This window comes from Lampris incognitus, chromosome 18, assembly GCF_029633865.1.
Source record: "Lampris incognitus isolate fLamInc1 chromosome 18, fLamInc1.hap2, whole genome shotgun sequence".
Lineage (NCBI taxonomy): Eukaryota > Metazoa > Chordata > Actinopteri > Lampriformes > Lampridae > Lampris > Lampris incognitus.
In genome coordinates this window covers 39041265-39061220 of record NC_079228.1, presented here as the reverse complement: position 1 = coordinate 39061220, position 19956 = coordinate 39041265, and the positions used below count along the sequence as shown (strand labels likewise).

At 46.5% G+C, this 19956-nt stretch overlaps 1 protein-coding gene across 1 annotated transcript in view; it reads left to right on the top strand.

The window, feature by feature from the left end:
* LOC130128453 (uncharacterized) overlaps positions 1-19956 on the top strand; it is a 104268-nt gene that overhangs the window by 55641 nt on the left and 28671 nt on the right. Inside the window, exons 13-16 of the mRNA XM_056298061.1 lie at positions 7356-7511; positions 10837-10906; positions 12814-12924; positions 18741-18954. Of these exons, the coding sequence (XP_056154036.1) occupies positions 7356-7511; positions 10837-10906; positions 12814-12924; positions 18741-18954 (551 nt within the window). The remainder of the gene's footprint in view (positions 1-7355; positions 7512-10836; positions 10907-12813; positions 12925-18740; positions 18955-19956) is intronic.

Below are 19956 nucleotides of genomic sequence, written 5' to 3'. Positions count from 1 at the left end.
GGTTGGTTTGCTGATGGATGGATGGATTAGTTGGAGTATGGTTGGATGGACGGGTGGATGATGAGTTAGTACAGGGGTCGGGAACCTTTTTGACTGGGAGAGCCATAAAAGCCAAATATTTCTAAATATATTTCATTGAGAGCCATATAGTATTTTTAACGTATAATAAATTAAATATGTCTTACTTTTAATGCGACTTCTGGTGCTGCATGGTTTTGCTGATGGCCTTGTAGTCTGGTTCATACGTGGTGAGGTTGAGCTTCATGCAGGCGTTGAGGCTTCCATCAGTTAAACGTGAGCGTAGGTTGGTCTTAATGTTCCTCATATGCGAGAAAGACTGTTCACATGCATATGTAGAGCCAAACATGGTCAATACGGCAATACTCACACGCTGCATTGTGTGGTATGTCACAGGAAGCTCGTTCCAAGTTTTAAGAATCAGCTGGTCTTCAGGTTGAAGATTTTTAATTTCTGTCCACTTGTGTTCCCTCGCCAGCTCTGCTCGCTGTCGCGCAAGACTTTCCAACTCTCCATTAAGTGACTTGAACTTACTCATCCACATGTCTGATGCCTTCAGGTCAGCAACTTCCAGCTCAAAGTCTCCGATAGAGACCCCGGGGATGCATGTCAAGTCGATTTTGTCCACTGCACACTCATGTGGATGAGTGATGAACTTGAAAAGACCAGTGCGCGCACGAAATTCTCCAAAACGTGCTTTGAATGACTGCAGGAGATTGAACGTAAAGCCAGCTAGCTGCTGGAGATCCAGATGTTGAGTGGAGTCACTTGCTAAGCATGCATCTCTAAATTGTTGCAGTCTTTCAAAGTGCAGAAGACGACCTGTTTCAATGTCCCTGAGAAAGACTTCCAGCTTGCTTTCAAATGCAAACACTGCTTGTTGAAGGGATGAGATTGTATTTCCAATACCTTGCATTTTCACATTGAGCTGGTTCAGATGGCCAGTTATGTCCACGAGATAGTGAAACTGCAGGAGCCAGTCAGTGTTGTCTAGCTCAGGATGCTTGACGCCTTTCATTTCAAGAAAAGTCCGGATTTCACTCAGGCAAGCTGCAAAACGGCTGAGCACCTTCCCCCTTGACAACCAACGCACGTTGCTGTGTAAAAGCAGACCGGGATAATGATTCCCAACTTCTTCTAACAGAGCTTTAAACTGGCGATCATTTAAAGCTCGGGCAACAATAAAGTTGACCACTCGAATGACCAGAGACATCACCTCGCCAAGCTCCTGGCCACACGTCTGAGCGCAAAGCGCCTCCTGGTGCAGGATGCCATGAAAACTTAGGATGGCTCTCTTTTCATGTTCACGGAGAAGCGCTACAAATCCTTTGTTCTTCCCCAACATACAGGGTGCACCATCAGTACAGACAGAAATAAGTTTATCCATCGGTAGTTTTTTTTCTTTAGCAAACTCCATGAAAGACATGAATAAATCCTCTCCTCTTGTTGTCCCTTTCATTGGCAAAACAGCCAAGCTTTCCTCACGCAGTGTGTCTCCTGCAGCATACCTGGCAATGATACTGCACTGAGATAGATGGCTAACGTCTGTTGACTCATCTAACGCGAGAGAAAAGTATGTCCCGGCGTTTATGTCCTTAATTTGTGCTTCCTCGACTTGATTTGCCATCATGATGCTACGATCGTGCACAGTTCTTGCTGACAGGGGCATGTCTTTTATTCGTTTGATTATCTTGTCTTTATTTGGGATGTCATCAAACAGTTCATTGGCCACATCAAGCATGAATGTTTTGGCATACTCGCCATCTGTGAATGACTTTCCATTCCTTACTATTGCCAAAGCCCCCGCAAAGCTAGCGGAATTCCCGTCACCTTGCTTGGTCCACACACGTAGTTGCTGCTGACTCGTCTGCACTCTCCGCTGTAGCTCCTCGCATGCCCTTTTCCTGCTGGCCCCCGCTGGATATTTCGATGCAAATGAAGCATGGTGCGTATCGAAGTGCCGCTTTATATTTGACCGTTTCATCGATGCAATTTTATCATTGCATATTAGACATACCGCAGATCCTGCTCTCTCCACAAATGCAAATTCCTCTGTCCACGCAGCCTGGAATGCACGGTAATCATCGTCTTTTTTTCTTTTCGCCATCTTTTCCGTTACAAGGGTTGGAGCGGATAAACTAGTTGGCTATCTGATAAAATTGATTTCTTCACCTTTACAATGACCCGGACATGCTCGCGAGCCATTGGTTCCCGACCCGACCCACGGGTGACCCGTGACCCGTGAAATTTATCTTCAAAACTAATTTCTGTTTACTTTAAAATGACACAGTATTATTAAGAAATATCACAAGTATTTTAAAATCAGTTCCAAACTGATTTTTTTGAAAAAAAAATAATTTTCAACTCAAAATTGTCTGGGAGCCATATGCCGTCACTGGAAGAGCCATATATGGCTCGCGAGCCATAGGTTCCCGACCGCTGCTTTAAAATGACACAGTATTATTAAGAAATATCACAAGTATTTTAAAATCAGTTCCAAACTGATTTTTTTGAAAAAAAAATAATTTTCAACTCAAAATTTGTCTGGGAGCCATATGCCGTCACCGGAAGAGCCATATATGGCTCGCGAGCCATAGGTTCCCGACCGCTGAGTTAGTAGGTTGGTTGGCTGTTGAATGCATGGATGGTTGGATGGATGGATGGGTGGATGTGTTAGTTGGTTGATGATGATGGATGGATGGATGGGTTAGTGGGTTAGTGGGTTGGCTGGCTGTTGGATGCATGGATGGTTGGATGGATGGTGGATGGATGGGTTAGTTGGTGGATGATGGATGGACGGGTGGTTGGATGGATAGATGATTGAATGGATAGATGAGTTAGTCAGTTTGTTGGCAGATGGATGATGGCTGGATGATTGAATGCATCAATAGATAGATGATTTAGTCAGTTGGTTGATGGACAACATCGCAATTCTTGAATATCCTGATCAGTATTAGCACATTAATAATAATAATAATAATGGATTACATGTATATAGTGTGTTATCTAGACACCCAGAGTGCTTCACAGAGAAGGGGGAAACTCACCTCACCCACCTGGGTGTGTAATATGCACATATATTCTGAAATGGTACTCACTGTACCCACAATTCCCTGGAATGAGTGGCGTCTCGGTGCCCCCGCCGCTGGGGCATCCTGTCAAAAGGTGAACGGTCAGACAGACAGATTTAACCCGGCTCTCAGCTCACCTACACACAGCCAACAGGTCTTCCTGTTTGACAAGCACTCAAAATAGACTCGCACCCGTGAACTAGGTGTGTGTCTGGTTAGTGTTAGCCTTTCTGCATTTGTGTGACTGCATGACGTGTGTGTGTGTGTGTGTGTGTGTGTGTGTTCCCATGTAAGCATGTGCATGACAGCCAGCAGTGTGTGAAGATGTTAAGTTCCTCTTGTGCGTCTCACACCTTTTGTACCAGACTGTTAGTTGTTGTAACCCTGCAGGACTGTGCTATTTCAGTCGGTTTCATCTGAACGTGTGAAGTTAAGAGTAATCCTCAGGCGCCTGCATAGAGCAGACATTTTAACAGCTTACAAAGGTTCATGAGACAAACTTATCACAAAGATGTCTGTGTAAATATCTGTTGCAGTCTTTAATACGGTTCCCTCCATTGAAATACATTAGCACCCACCCTGATGAGAAGACTGATGGCAAAAATGAATTTATGTAAATTATTTTGATAAAATGAGAACTTGGGGACTGGATCATCTGTAGTTAAGAGATACAGAAAGACTCTCAGCTAATTTCCTTTTCCCCAAAACCTTGAAATCATGTTAGAGAACGATGCAGTTTTAGAACTTTTGGAGGCGTTACGGTTGCTAGCAATTTGTATTAGCATTAGCAATATTAGCATCTAGTGTTCAGGAATCAGGAACACTTTGTCATTTCACTTCATGCACTTGTGTACATGAAATGAAACGAGATGCCGTTTCCCCCAGCCAACAGCAGTACAACACAAAGACAAAATCACATCCAAAAACTACAAGAACACACATACCCAAACTAACACATACACTATATGGACAAAAGTATTGGGACACCTGGCCATCACACCTACAGGAGCTTTTATGACATCCCATTCTAAATTCATAGGCATTAATATGGAGTTGGTCGCTTTGCAGCTATAACAACTTCCAATCTTCTGGGAAGGCTTTCCACAAGATTTTCGAGTGTCTGTGGGAATTTTTGCCCATTCATCCAGAAGAGCATTTATAAGGTCAGGCGCTGATGTTGGATGAGAAGACCTGACTCGCAATCTCAGTTTCTAGTTCATCCCAAAGGTGTTCGATGGGGATGAGATCAGGGCTCTGTGCGGGCCAGTCAAGTTCTTCCACACCAACCTTGTCTTAACGGACCTTGCTTTGTGAACTGGGGCACAGTCATGCTGGAACAGAAAAGGGCCCTCCCCTAACTGTTTCCACAAAGTTGGAAGCATAGAATTGTCCAAAATGTCTTGGTATGCTGGAGCATTAAGATTTTCCTTCACTGGAACTAAGGGGCCTAGCCCAACCTCTGAAAAACAACCCCATACCATTACCCGTCCTCCATCAAACTGTACAGTTGGCACAATGCAGTCAGACAGGTAACGTTCTCCTGGCATCCCCCAAACCCAGACTCATCCATCAGACTGCCAGACAGAGAAGCGTGATTCATCACTCCACAGAACACGTTTCCACTGCTCCAGAGTCCAGTGGCAGCATGCTTTACACCACTCCATCCAACACTTGGCATTGTGCTTGGTGATGTAACGCTTGCATGCAGCTGCTCGGCCATGGAAACCCATTCCATGAAGCTCCCGGCACACAGTTTTTGTGCTGATGTTAATGCCAGAGGAAGTTTGGAGCTCTGCAGTTATTGAGTCAACAGAGCGTTGGCGACTTTTACGCACTATGCGCCTCAGCACTCATTGACCCCACTGTGTGACTTTACGTGGTCTGCCACTTCGTGGCTGAGTTGCTGTTGTTCCTAAACGCTTCCACTTCTCAATAATACCACTTACAGTTGACCATGGAATATCTAGCAGGGAAGAAATTTCACCAACTGACTTATTGCATAGGTGGCATCCTGTGACAGTACCACACTTGAATTCACTGAGCTCTTCAGAACAACCCATTCTTTCACAAATGTTTGTAAATGCAGACTGCATGGCTAGCTGCTTGATTTATACACCTGTAGCAATGGGTCTGAATGAAACACCTGAATTCAATTATTAAGAGGTGTGTCCCAATACTTTTGCCCATATAGTGTATAACAAAACTAAACACAAAAAAAAATCACTGTCCAAGGGAACGAACGCCAGCCAGGATGACTGTCGGAACTGCTGGTCTAGCAGTTAGCTTAGCCTGCCCCGCTTCCATGTCCTGTCAGACCGCCCTCAGCATTTCCTCCTCGGGCGCAGCCCCAGGCAGGGCCGTGGTCCCCGGGTGCACTGGACGAAGCAGACCAAGCCCTCCCAGCTGATCCAGCGCCAGCTCTCCCAGCCAGACACCCTTGACACACCTCCCCACACTCCTCACGGCAACATCAAAAACACCACAGTCAACGCCAGGTGAGGCCGCCACCAGGCCACCCTCAGTGTTATCGGAACTGCCGGTCTTGCATGAGCTAGCAGTTAGCTTAGCCTGGCCCACTCTCCCAGCCGATCCAGCACCAGCTCTCCCAGCCATCAAACAAAGACAAAACTCGGGTGAGCCACCACAAATGTGACTTCGCACTGCCATCTTCCGACACCGGCACTGGGTGAGGCCGCTGCAAATGTGAATTCGCGCCGCCATCTTCCCACGCCGGAAGCAGAATCTGTTAAACCTCATCTGCTGCTCAAACAAGTTGAAAGGAAAATTAACAAAACATAATGAGTCTTCATTCATCAGATGTGTACTTGCAACACAAAAACAAGCAACCGGTGATGTGACTGCTTGAGGAACGAGCGAACAGCCATCGGGGACTCTTAGCCGACTCACACAACGGAGCACCGCCATTAAGACTGAAATAACATCTTGTTATGCTTCTAGTCATGTTTTTACTCTCACTGAAGTAAAATGTCTCTGAAACTCCTACCAGTACTTCCAAGAAATGACCGACTGCCATCTTGGATTCAGCCAAAAAAGTCAGCTAGAAACTGATCTGTTAGCTGCTTCTAGGTTTTAACACGTTTTCAATGGTTACAACACCGCACCCTCCACCTAGTGGTCAGAGATGGAAACTGCACAATTAAGTAGCACTGTTGCAGTGTGTTTTGGTGTGTCAAATGAAGAATCGATGCTCGTATCGATGATTGGTGTTTTTGAAAATCAATACAATATTGTGAAAGATAGTATTGCATTAACCATGTCTATCGATGTCTTCTCACGTGCCTCGTCAGGTGTTTCTAGTTGGCCTAGCGTCACACCTGGACCACCTCTGTACAGACTGACTGTAGACTGAAAGACGGTCTCGTCAATGAACGGATGAAAAACGAGACGACTGTGCCGTCATGTAGTTCATCTTCATCAATGGAGGCTGTGTAGAAATGTAGACGTGGCGTTTCCTGGTAGTTTTTATTCACCGCGTTCAGTCTGGTTTTTATTGATTTCAGTGTTTTTTGGTTTTTTTTTGTAGACACGAGCAGATTAATTGAAATGAGCCATGACTCATCTGAACCGAATGACTCATAACACCCCCAAACATCCGCCACGGGTTAAAATGTGTCTTTTCATCTCTCTCTCCTCTTCTTTTCTGATATCTCTCCCTCTCTCTCTCTCTCTCTCTCTCTCTCTCTCTCTCTCTCTCTCTCTCTCTCCAATATCCCCCCTCCTCCTTCTCCCTCCGTCCTCCCACTCTCATCCCTTTCTCATCCTCCTTCTTCCTCTCCGCCTCTGTTCTTCCTTAATTTTCTCCATCCCTCCATTGTTTCCCTACAACCACTTTATTTCTCTCTTTCACACAACCTCCTTTCTCTCTTTATCTATCTATCTATCTATCTATCTATCTATCTATCTATCTATCTATCTATCTATCTATCTATCTATCTATCTATCTATCTATCTATCTATCTATCTATCTATCTATCTATCTGTCTGTCTGTCTGTCTGTCTGTCTGTCTGTCTGTGTCTATCTATATTTTATATATTTTCCTCCTTTTACTTCAGCCCTCCTCCCATCTCTCTCTGTCCAGCCCAATTACTCATTTTCTCTTCCCTCTCTTTTTCTCTGAGACACCCCCCCACACACACACACATACCTTTGTATCTCTCTCCATCCCTCTTTTCATAATTTTTCTTTTTCATTTCTGTCCTTCATCCATCTCTTCCTCCTATTAACCCCCCTCGCTCCATCCGCAGCTCATGCCTAGAGAGTGCATCAACTCCCTGTTTGACAACTTCACCTGGACGAAGATCCAGGGCTCCCCTCTCCCGCCCGGCCTGGGTCGCTCCACTGCCTGGCTCCACCCTGACGTCAGTGTCTTCATCATCCTGCTGCTCTTCTTCCTCATGAAGGTGTGTGTGTGTGTGTGCGTGTGTGTGCGTGTGTGTGTGTGCGTGTGTATGTGCCTTTTCTGGTTCTGATGTTGAAATCTTCCACGCCCTTCTCTTCTTCATCACAAACATCTGTTGCAGGTCACCTATGTGTGTGTTTGCAGCAAGAGTGCCTTTGTTTACTCAAAGGGCAGCGTGAGTGTCTGTGTGTGCATTTTTTATCCAGTGTGAGCGTATTTCTGTGCTTTTGTTGCAGGGCAGTGTGTGTCTCATTGTCTGTTGTTTCGTGTGTGTGTGTGTGTGTTTGTTTGTTTATGTCTCCTCTTCCTCTCCAAGGTCAGCAGATCTGGCAGGTGGCCACTGGCTCTTGCTTTCTTCTGTTTCCTTACAGCAAACACACACACACACACACACACACACACACACACACACACACACACACACACACACACACACACACACACACACACACACACTCTTGTCTCTGAGTGTTTATAAGGAGTGGCATTATGTGCACACATACAGCCTAGGTTGTGGTTTCAATATAATATATTTTGGCAGTCCCAGCCTTTATTACTGAGTGTGAAGGGAGAGAGGGGGGAGATATGCAGCAGAGCTCCTGAGGCAGATTTCAACACATTACGCTGCTGTCACGATTAACCCGCCCCTCACAGCAGAAGCATCTCGAGCGCTAGCCGTCACCCTAGCTGTTAGTGCTAGCTGCCAGCCCTCTGACCATCGTCACCAAGGAGCCAGTTGATCAATCTGTGCTGCAGACAGTTTTTAAACCCTTAAGCTAATGACCAGTAATAGATCCGTACTTGGTCAAATCCATTCAACAGCTTAAAGGGGCCAGACAGACGTCATCCGACCATAGTAGTGTTAAATGCATTTATTGCAATTATTAAAAAAAAATCTACATGTCATAAGAAATATGTCTGCTATGAATTTACAAATCTACTTAAGTCAATTTTATTTGTATAGCCCATTATCACAGATTAGCCTCAGTGGGCTTTACATCAATGCAACATCCTGTCCTTAGACCCTCGCATCAGATAAGGAACAACTCCCTAAAAAAACCCTATAACAGGGAGAAAAAATAGGAAGAAACCTCAGGGAGAGCAACAGAGGAGGGATCTCTGTCCCAAGACGGACAACGTGCAATGGATGTTGTGTTTACACAGTTAACACAATACAATATTGAAAGAGGATGACAGAATTATAATGGAATTATGAAATATATGAAGAATATGACAAGGAGGATGCCAAGCAGTGTCCAGATGCCACCGGAACGGCCCAGGACCCGAGCCACGTGATCACCATCACCATGGAGACCTGACAGGAGGACAGACTACACATGCACACAGGGGAGACTCACACCACACCATAAGAAGAAACGCATAAGAAGAGACAAGAAAAAACATTAGTCACACATAAGAGTGAGAGAGGAATATAGCATTGAAACAGGATATTAATTTATAAAATATATATATATATGTATATATAAAGTGATGACAGGCTACACGTGCACACAGGGGAGACTCACTTCACATCGTTCACATACACAGGAGAAGAGAAAGGAGTAGACATCATTCAGAGAGAGGGAAAAGATGTGAGAGAAGAGAACAGTTTGCAATAATCTATACTCTATAATCTCATCAGCAGAACAGTGCTTGGTAAATTTATTGAGACAGAAACCGACCCGTCTTGCAGTACAGGCCGTGAAGTACTCAACTTAAAGGCAACTAATTGTAGGTTAAGGCAAAAATAGACTCTGATTGTCTGACGGCAACAGGGAGGTTATTCCACAAGAACGGGGTTCAATAGGAAAAGGCCCTGCCACCAGCTGACTAGTTTTTAACTTTGGGTACACACAGGAGCCCTGTATTTTGAGAGCAACGCGCTTGAGATGGAATGTACAGTTTAAGGAGATCAGACAGGTATGATGGGGCAAGCCCATTTAAGATTTTATAAGTCAGCAGAAGCACCTTGAAATCTGATCTAACATGGATAGGAAGCCAATGAAGGGAGGAGGTAAGAATTGGAGTAATATGGTCAAATTTTCCAGTTTTAGTTAGGATTCTTGCTGCAGCATTTTGAACCATCTGAAGACTTTTAGAACTAGCATGTTCTAAAATCAAGTCTGGATGAAACAAATGCATGTACTTGAGTGTCTGTGTCAGCCATGGTCAGGAAAGACCGAATTTTAGCTATGTTACATAGGTGAAAAAAGGCAGTCTTGCTGATTTCTTTAATGTGCTTATTAAAGGAAAGCCTGGGATCAAACGTAACACCAAGACTTTTGGCTGCCACACTGTAAAATCAGAGTTGTCAATTGTTATTGTTACTTGGTCAAATTCGTGTCTGTGTGTAGCAGGGCCAACAACCAGAATCTCCGTTTTATCCGAGTTTAAAAGCAGGGAATTTAGTGACATCCTTTTTTTCACAGCAGCCAAGCAGGCATCTAAATGAGTCATTTTGAGTACGATCATCAGTCGTTATAGGTACATACAACTGGGTATCATCCGCATAGCAATGGAAATTTATTCCATGACTGCATATAATTTGATCAAGAGATGGAATATAAAGAGAGAAAAGTTGAGGACCAAGAACCATGCTCTGAGGTACACCATATTCAACGTCAGAGAATTTCGATATAATATTATTATAGCAGACACAATTTGGTCTTCCAAAGTCTATTCCGTTGCCTACCAACACAGGGATCTCTGGTTTAAATCCCCGTATTACCTCCAGCTTGGTTGGGCGTCACTGCAGATACAATTAGCCGTGTCTGCAGGTGGGAAGCTGGAAGTTTTTAATGATGCTACCCCACCTTGAGATAATTCAACAGGGTTTCCACGTATCCTGCAAATGTATAGGCCACCTGGAAAATTATAAAGTTGATCATGTCTTGGAAATATTATTGAGGTCATGGAAAATTGTAAAGTTGGGTTATGTTTTTTTTTAAATTATTATTTATACTTGCTGATCTGCATATTCCTATTGTAAGTCTTAGCTTAGATTGCATATGTTTAACCATATTGTTGCTGCTGCTGAGATATGACATCAGTGTATATGTTCAGTGACCAGATAAAAGCTACATAGTCCATTTAGAGACTGGGTGTTTTATACGCTAAGGTGTCAAAAGTCACAAAGTTACAGTCGCATGAACACCAAGTTCAGGGTTGTGTAGCTAGCTTTCCAATGGTTAATACTGAATAACATGACCTTCTGTGGGAAAAGGCTGTGTCTATCTCCAAGCCGAAACCATGGAAAAGTCCTATAAAATTATTTCCTATATCAAGAGTGTTTAAACTGTTTTACCTTCATCTCTCTTCTTCTGCAGTTTTGGATGTCTGCGGTAGCCACCACCATGCCCATTCCCTCCGGGGCCTTCATGCCTGTCTTTATTCTTGGTAAACACACAATCATGTGGTTGTATGATGTTGTCACATAGCATTCACACTATACAGTTTGGGCTAGAATGCTATTATTTTTGCTCCATACCATGATATTGTGACCTTACAGTCAAAATAAGTCTTGATGGTTTGGAAAATTAAATTATTTAACTTCAATTTTTGGCACTTTATACCAGTGGTTCTCGGTCAGGTCCACAGATACCACCAGTACTGCTGGTTTTCTATTCTAGTAGGTAGTTCATTTCATTCACCTGTTGTCCCAGGTGTAACACCTCCCTGAATGGAGGCTGGATAACTGGAACAACAGGTGAATGTAATGAACTACCTGGTAGAAAAGAAAACCTCTGATCTATATCAGCTTGACTTTTCAGCTACAGTGCGTTTTCAGAATGAAGCTTACTGGTTTCACTGTTGCTGATAAACTGGTGTCACACAACTGATCATTTCAGAAAATAGAATATTCATCATTTGACCTTTGTTAAGTTACATTTTAGAAGGTATAATCAAGGTTATTTTTTAAATACCAATATACATAGGATAATGTTATGTTTTGGGTAGGTAGACAGACGGATTGACAGGTAATTTACATGGTTAGATAGATCGATCAACAGATAGATTTGACAGACACAGACTGACAAACACACAGGCGGATGGATAAACTGACATAGAAAGACAAACACACAGGTAGGTAGACATGCATATAGAAACAGAACTGTATTGTTTATAAGGGTGGGGATACCTGCAGTCAGTTGAGACTGAAGAGGTCACTTAGAGTGATGAAACTCTGAAAGTGATGAAACTTAGAAAGTGATGAAATGTAGAAAGAAGTTTCTACTTAGAAACTTAGAAAGTGATGAAACTTAGAGGGATGAAACTCGATGAAAGTGATGAAACTTAGTGATGAAACGTATCTCTCAATAAACGTTGTGTCCAGATGAACTGATTCAACTCTCTGGGATAGACAAACAGACACATACAGACAGAGGGAGAAAGAGAGACTGTTAGGTTCTCAGAAAGGGACCCAGGAGCACAAGTCAGGAAACGGGTAGAAAAGTAAAAGAGTCTTTACTTTGAAAACAAGGATACAAATAATCCAAGCTGGCAAACAAAAGTACAAGGGGGCAGACTGAGGCAAAGTGGAAGACGTGATAAGGATCAGAACAGGCAGTCAAAGAGCTGATGGCTGGAAGGTTATGGCCGAGAGACAATCTGTCAGAGAGCAAGTGGAAATGGACTGATATATAAAGGGCTGCTAGGGAGTTAACAGGTGAGTGGGGAAAACAGGAAGGAAGGTGTAGGGCCTCTAGTGGACAGGTGGAGAAATGCCAAGGTGTGAAATGACAGCAGAATTGGAGCGTGTATGCACAACCAACTGGACTGAAATGAATGAGCAGACTAAGACTCAAAACTGTGACAGACATTGACATACATACGTAGGGCTGCACGGTGGCCCAGTGGTTAGCACTGTCGCCTCACAGCAAGAAGGTTCTGGGTTCGAACCCCGGGGTTGTCCAGTCTTGGGGGTCATCCCAGGTCGACCGCTGTGTGGAGTTCGCATATTCTCCCCATGTCTGCGCTGGGTTTTCTCCGAGTGCTCCGGTTTCCTCCCACCATCAAAAAGACGTGCATGTTAGGGTTAATACTCTTGTCTGTGCCCCTGACCGAGGCGTGGCAAGAAGAACTGGAGTTGGTCCCCGGGTGCAGTACGGCGGCTGCCCACTGCTCCTAGCTACACAGCTAGGATGGGTTAAATGCAAAGCAGAATTCCAATAAAGTATACATACATACATATAGATGAGCGGACAGACAGGACAAACACACAGACAGACAGTAAGATAGACAAAAACAGACATTTAGACAGACAGACGGGGTGTTGAAGTGACACTGTGTCTGGTTGTATGCAGGCGCCTCATTCGGCCGGTTGGTGGGGGAGATCATGGCGACGCTGTTCCCTCATGGCATCGTGTTCGACAGCATCCTGTACCGCATCATCCCTGGAGGGTACGCAGTCATTGGTCAGTCTTCCTTTCCTCCCTTCATGTCCTCTTTAACCCCCTCTTCCACACCTCCCCCTCCTCTCTCTCCTCCCCACCTCTACCCTCCACTTCCTTTCTGTCCCTTCATTATCTCCATATTGTTTTTATTTAAAGAGCGAGGTCAGTCCACTCCCCATACGGAATAGAGGTGAAATGTTAGGTTATGGAAGTCAAAATGCTTGTCATAGCCACCAACCATAATGTATACAAGGTAGACTTATCATGAGCTGTGAGATTATGGATAGATAGATGTATTATGAAACAATGGTATATGTTCCTGTAGAGTCCATAGGTCAGTCTGAGCTCAACTTGGTTTTTAAGAAATTGTGTTTTGTGGTGAATTGCTTGCGAGTGTGGCTTTGCTGGGCATCCGGGTAGCGTAGCGGCCTATTCCGTTGCCTACCACCACGGGGATCGCAGGTTCGAATCCCCGTGTTACCTCCAGCTTGGTCGGGCGTCCCTACAGACACAATTGGCCGTGTCTGCGGGTGGGAAGCCGGACGTGGGTTTGTGTCCTGGTCGCTGCGCAAGCGCCTCCTCTGGTTGGTGGGGGCGCCTGTTCGAGGGGGAGGGGGAACTGGGGGGAATAGCGTGATCCTCCCACATGCTATGTACCCCTGGTGAAACTCCTCACTGTCAGGTGAAAAGAAGCAGCTGGCGACTCCACATGTATGGGAGGAGGCATGTGGTAGTCTGCAGCCTTCCCCGGATCAGCAGAGGGGGCAGGGCAGAGACCAGGACGGTTCGGACGAGTGGGGTCAAGAGGGGGGGTGTGGCTTTGCCGTTCTCTTGGTCCTCCAGAAATCCAATGATGCTGCTGGTAGCTGGAGAAAACACGCTGGCGTGCTGGTCTAAACGCCAATGTTACCGTGGCGGCTGCTCACCTTTAAAAGACGTCTGCAGAGCTACTCAGTTTTTACAGGAAATGACGAGAACACAAATGCTTATAGATTGTTTTAATGCAGTAACTATTTTGTTTTTACCATCGACTGTTATCCTCCGCCATGTTCTTGAGAGGTGAAAGGTCACATTTACATCACAGCTCGGGTATCAAAAAATGTCTCATACTCTCGGACATCGTTTATCCGACTTGGTACAGATGTTACACACAACTGTACCCGGCACCACACGGATGCTACACACAACTGTACCCGGCACCACACGGATGTTACACACAACTGTACCCGGCACCACATGGATGTTACACACAACTGTACCCGGCACCACATGGATGTTACACACAACTACCCGGCACCACATGGATGTTACACACAACTGTACCCGGCACCACACGGATGCTACACACAACTGTACCCGACACCACACGGATGCTACACACAGCTGTACCCAGCACCACATGGATGTTACACACAACTGTACCCGGCACCACATGGATGTTACACACAACTGTACCCGACACCACATGGATGCTACACACAACTGTACCCGACACCACATGGATGCTACACACAACTGTACCCAGCACCACACAGATGCTACACACAGCTGTACCCAGCACCACATGGATGTTACACACAACTGTACCCGGCACCACATGGATGTTACACACAACTGTACCCGGCACCACATGGATGTTACACACAACTGTACCCGACACCACATGGATGCTACACACAACTGTACCCAGCACCACACAGATGCTACACACAGCTGTACCCAGCACCACATGGATGTTACACACAACTGTACCCGGCACCACACGGATGTTACACACAACTGTACCCGGCACCACATGGATGTTACACACAACTGTACCCGGCACCACATGGATGTTACACACAACTGTACCCGGCCCACATGGATGTTACACACAGCTGTACCCAGCACCACATGGATGTTACACACAACTGTACCCGGCACCACATGGATGCTACACACAACTGTACCCGGCACCACATGGATGCTACACACAACTGTACCCGACACCACATGGATGCTACACACAACTGTACCCGACACCACACGGATGCTACACACAACTGTACCTGGCACCACATGGATGTTACACACAACGGTACCCGGCACCACAGGGATGTTACACACAACTGTACCCGGCACCACATGGATGTTACACACAACTGTACCCGGCACCACATGGATGTTACACACAACTGTACCCAGCACCACACAGATGCTACACACAACTGTACCCGGCACCACATGGATGTTACACACAACTGTACCCAGCACCACACGGATGCTACACACAACTGTACCCGGCACCACATGGATGTTACACACAACTACCCGGCACCACATGGATGTTACACACAACTGTACCCGGCACCACAAGGATGTTACACACAACTGTACCCGGCACCACAAGGATGTTACACACAACTGTACCCGGCACCACACGGATGTTACACACAACTGTACCCGGCACCACACGGATGCTACACACAACTGTACCCGGCACCACACGGATGCTACACACAACTGTACCCGGCACCACACGGATGTTACACACAACTGTACCTGGCACCACACGGATGTTACACACAACTGTACCCGGCACCACACGGATGTTACACACAACTGTACCCGGCACCACACGAATGTTACACACAACTGAACCCGGCACCACACGGATGCTACACACAACTGTACCCGGCACCACATGGATGTTACACACAACTGTACCTGGCACCACACGGATGTTACACACAACTGTACCCGGCACCACATGGATGTTACACACAACTGTACCTGCACCACATGGATGTTACACACAACTGTACCCAGCACCACATGGATGTTACACACAACCGTACCCGGCACCACACGGATGTTACACACAACTGTACCCGGCACCACACGGATGCTACACACAACTGTACCCGGCACCACACGGATGCTACACACAACTGTACCCGGCACCACACGGATGCTACACACAACTGTACCCGGCACCACACAGATGCTACACACAACTGTACCCGGCACCACACGGATGTTACACACAACTGGGGCAACCGGCTGCTGCACTCCTCCTCGCTCCTCCCTGTCACCCTGTGTTTGTTCTCTTCTGATCCGACAGTGAAATGTCAGCTTCCCCTCGTCTCTCATCCGCCAGTGACCCAGAAACCCACAAACAAACCCATCTCTCTCTCTCTCTCTCTTTCGCTCTTTTCTCTCACCCTCCCACTCAAGCCACCCTCTCTGTCCTCCCTCCCTAGCTCCCTTTTTCTCCTTCCCTTCCTTTCACTCCACCTTTTTTATGTTACTCTTATCTTTCTCTGCATCAGTCATTCTGGTGACTCTCTCTCTGTCCATATACCATTTTGATGTTGCTGTTGCCGTTATCTTTCCTCTTATCTCTCTGTTCCCTTCTGTCCAGTTCTTTCCTCTCTCTCTTTGTCTCCATGTCTCATCATTTTGTCATCTCTCCTCCACATATTTCACCACTGATATTTTGTTAGACATCTTTTCTGCTGGGCGGTACGGTGGCGCAGTGGTTAGCGCGGTCGCCTCACAGCAAGAAGATCCTGGGTTCGAGCCCCGGGGTAGTCCAACCTTGGGGGTTGTCCCGGGTCGTCCTCTGTGTGGAGTTTGCATGTTCTCCCCGTGTCTGCGTGGGTTTCCTCCGAGGGCTCTGGTTTCCTCCCACAGTCCAAAGACATGTAGGTCAGGTGACTCGGCCGTACTAAATTGTCCCTAGGTGTGAATATGTGTGTGTGTGTGTCTGTGTGTGTCTGTGTGTGAGCCCTGTGTGAGAGCCTGGCAGCCTGTCCAGCTTGTCTCCCTGCCTGCCGCCCAATGGCTGCTGGGATAGGCTCCAGCATCCGCGCGACCCTGAGAGCAGGATAAGCGGTTCGGATAATGGATGGATGGATCTTTACTGCCTCATGTGCCCCCTTATCAGTTCAGTTTCTCTCCGGGGCTCTTTCAAAATGCCTCCTATCCAGCCTCATCCTCCTTTTCATCTTCATCCAAGACACTTTCCTGCATGCCTTTTTCCTTTTTTCAGTACAGCGCCACCTTTATCCTCCCGTTTTTCTCCCTCTCCTCCCTCTGATTTATCCTCCCACTTCCTGTGACTCCCCCCTCCTTCCTGCTCAGCTGCTTCTTTAGCAGGAATTTACTGCCTGGTTAATCAGTTCTTCTGTCCAAACACCAGAAGACACCAGAATAGATGGTCCCTCTACAGTTTTTATCAGCATTACATGTGTTCAGATTTTTCTTTTGTTATGCAGATTGATGGATAGTAAATTCTAAACGCCAGTCTCATTCACAGTAGACATATTTCACTAACATGGCCGACCAGTGATGGCTGGTGGTGATATTGGGTGGGTGGGCTAACAAATTCATTATACCCATCACTAGTTCACGCTGCAGCAACAGCAGCATCACATTCGAGATACCAACTTACAGCAACAACACTTGTTATATAGCAAAGTGCTCTACAACAACACTGTAGAGAAGTACCCATTAGAATGACCTGATGCCGGGCGTCCGGGTAGCGTGGCGGTCTATTCTGTTGCCTACCAGCACGGGGATCTCCGGTTCGAATCCCCGTGTTACCTCCGGCTTGGTCGGGCGTCCCTACAGACACAGTTGGCCGTGTCTGCGGGTGGGAAGCAAGATGTGGGTATTTTCCTGGTCACTGCACTAGCACCTCCTCTGGTCAGTGGGGTGCCTGTTCGGGGGGGAGGGGGAACTGGGGGGAACAGCGTGATCCTCCCACATGCGCCATCCCCCCGGTGAAACTCCTCACTGTCAGGTGAAAAGAAGCGGCTGGCGACTCCACATGTATGGGAGGAGGCATGTGGTAGTCTGCAGCCCTCCCCGGATCGGCAGAGGAGGTGGAGCAGCAACCGGGACGGCTCGGAAGAGTGGGGTAATTGGCTAAGTACAATTGGGGAGAAAAAAAGGGGGGGGTCCAAACCCCCCCAAAAAGAATGGTCTGATGCCAAAAAACTCTCTGTATCTGTCTTTCACTTTCTCTCTCGCACACCGGAGCACCCGGGGAACACCCACTACAGACACGGGGAGAACATGCAAACTCCACACAGAGGACGACCTGGGATGACCCCCAAGGTTGGACTACCCCAGGGTTTGAACCCAGGACCTTCTTGCTGTGAGGCGACAACGCTAACCACTGGGCCACTCTGCTGCCCAAAAATGCTCGCCAATCAACAAACATGGCGTGTAGTAACAGTGTCGCTAACGTTGGTGCCAGCTGATCGTTGAACTTATCTCGCCCAGTTTACCAAACGTTGGTTAAGTCAGTCAAAATGCTGAAACTAAAAACTGTAGACGACCCTGAGTGGTGTAACGAACATCCAGCCATCCATTATCTAAACATTTGTTACAAAAAAGTGCCAAGGATGAGATTCATACCTTTTGCAAGCGTTGCCAAGCCGACGATGATGCGAGCAGCAAAGGAAAGGGAGCTACTGAACGGTGTGCTACAGGTCGTTAAAACAAGTATGGTAGTTGGTCAAATATAAGCCTTCCCCATCCTCAGCCGCACCCGCCACCCATACTTGAATTTAAAAAAAAACAAACATCTTTTTCTATCTCAATGGGAGACCTGAACGAGGAACAGCAGCATCAACAATGAACATCAAGCTTCCAAACAAGTGACTACCAAACACTGCACAACGGGTTGAGCTAGAAAAGAAACCAACAGAAGAAATAAAACAGAGCATGTGATGTTCAGGTAGGGCTAAGTGTCAGTGTCAGAAATGTCACACAGCCAGGCATAAATTAATCTCTCTACTGTTTCCTCTTTCCATTCTCCTCCTCCTCCTCCACCTTGTCTCTGACAGGCGCTGCAGCACTGACGGGCGCAGTGACTCACACGGTTTCCACGGCGGTGATCTGCTTCGAGCTGACGGGTCAGATCTCCCACATCCTGCCCATGATGGTGGCTGTGATCCTGGCCAACATGGTGGCCCAGGGCCTGCAGCCGTCGCTCTACGACTCCATCATCCAGGTCAAGAAGCTGCCCTACCTGCCTGAACTCGGCTTTGGACACATCAGGTCAGCTTGGCCACTGGCACGACCGCCAGTGACTGTTTTCTCAAGGAAGCCAATCCCATGAGTTTGATTGTCGCGAACCTTTCGGGGAAATTTCTCCCCTAGTTTTCTTCCAGAGAGCAAACTAAAAGAGAATGTGAGGAGATCATGTACGCTTCCTTTATGATTACACATCATAGATGTTGACCAGGAGCGATGAATGTTTTATGGCTCTGTTAGTGAGAATTGTTGACATGATTTGAAGTATCGTTGTGTGTCTCCAAACTGAAACATAGACAACTGGTTGCAACAAAATGTCACAAACACAAAAAATGAAAGGAGAGATTGTTTTTTAAATGAACCCAGGGTTGGGTGTCTTCACAGGCTGCAAAGCAATTGGGATTTCAAAAATCATTCAAAATCAAAAAATTAATTGTGGGGTTTCCATCGAAACCACCCAAAAGTTCATCAAACTCAGACCCAGAAAGCAGGAACAGGGAGAAAAGCTGATGGTCGTGAAGTTCATACTGGACTTGGTATGTGTATTGATGCCTCCCTACGAGAGACTTTAAGCACGCAAAGATACAGTTTTGATTTATCATGGATAGGAAGTGGTCCTGGGTTCGAGCCCCGGGGTAGTCCAACCTTGGGGGGGTCGTCCTCTGTGTGGAGTTTGCATGTTCTCCCCGTGTCTGCGTGGGTTTCCTCCAAGGGCTCCGGTTTCCTCCCACAGTCCAAAGACATGTAGGTCAGGTGAATCGGCCGTACCAAATTGTCCCTAGGTGTGGGGGGGGGGGGACTGTGTGATGGCCTGGTGGCCTGTCCAGGGTGTCTCCCCCCCTGCCGCCCAATGACTGCTGGGATAGGCTCCAGCATCCCACAACCCTGGGAGCAGGATAAGCGGTTCGGCTAATGGATGGATGGATGGATAGATGGATGGATAAGAAGTTAAAGCAATTTTTTTTAGACTCAGACATTAAGAAAAATAAATATGTAATGGCGAAACACTGTTTTCTGCTTTGCTTT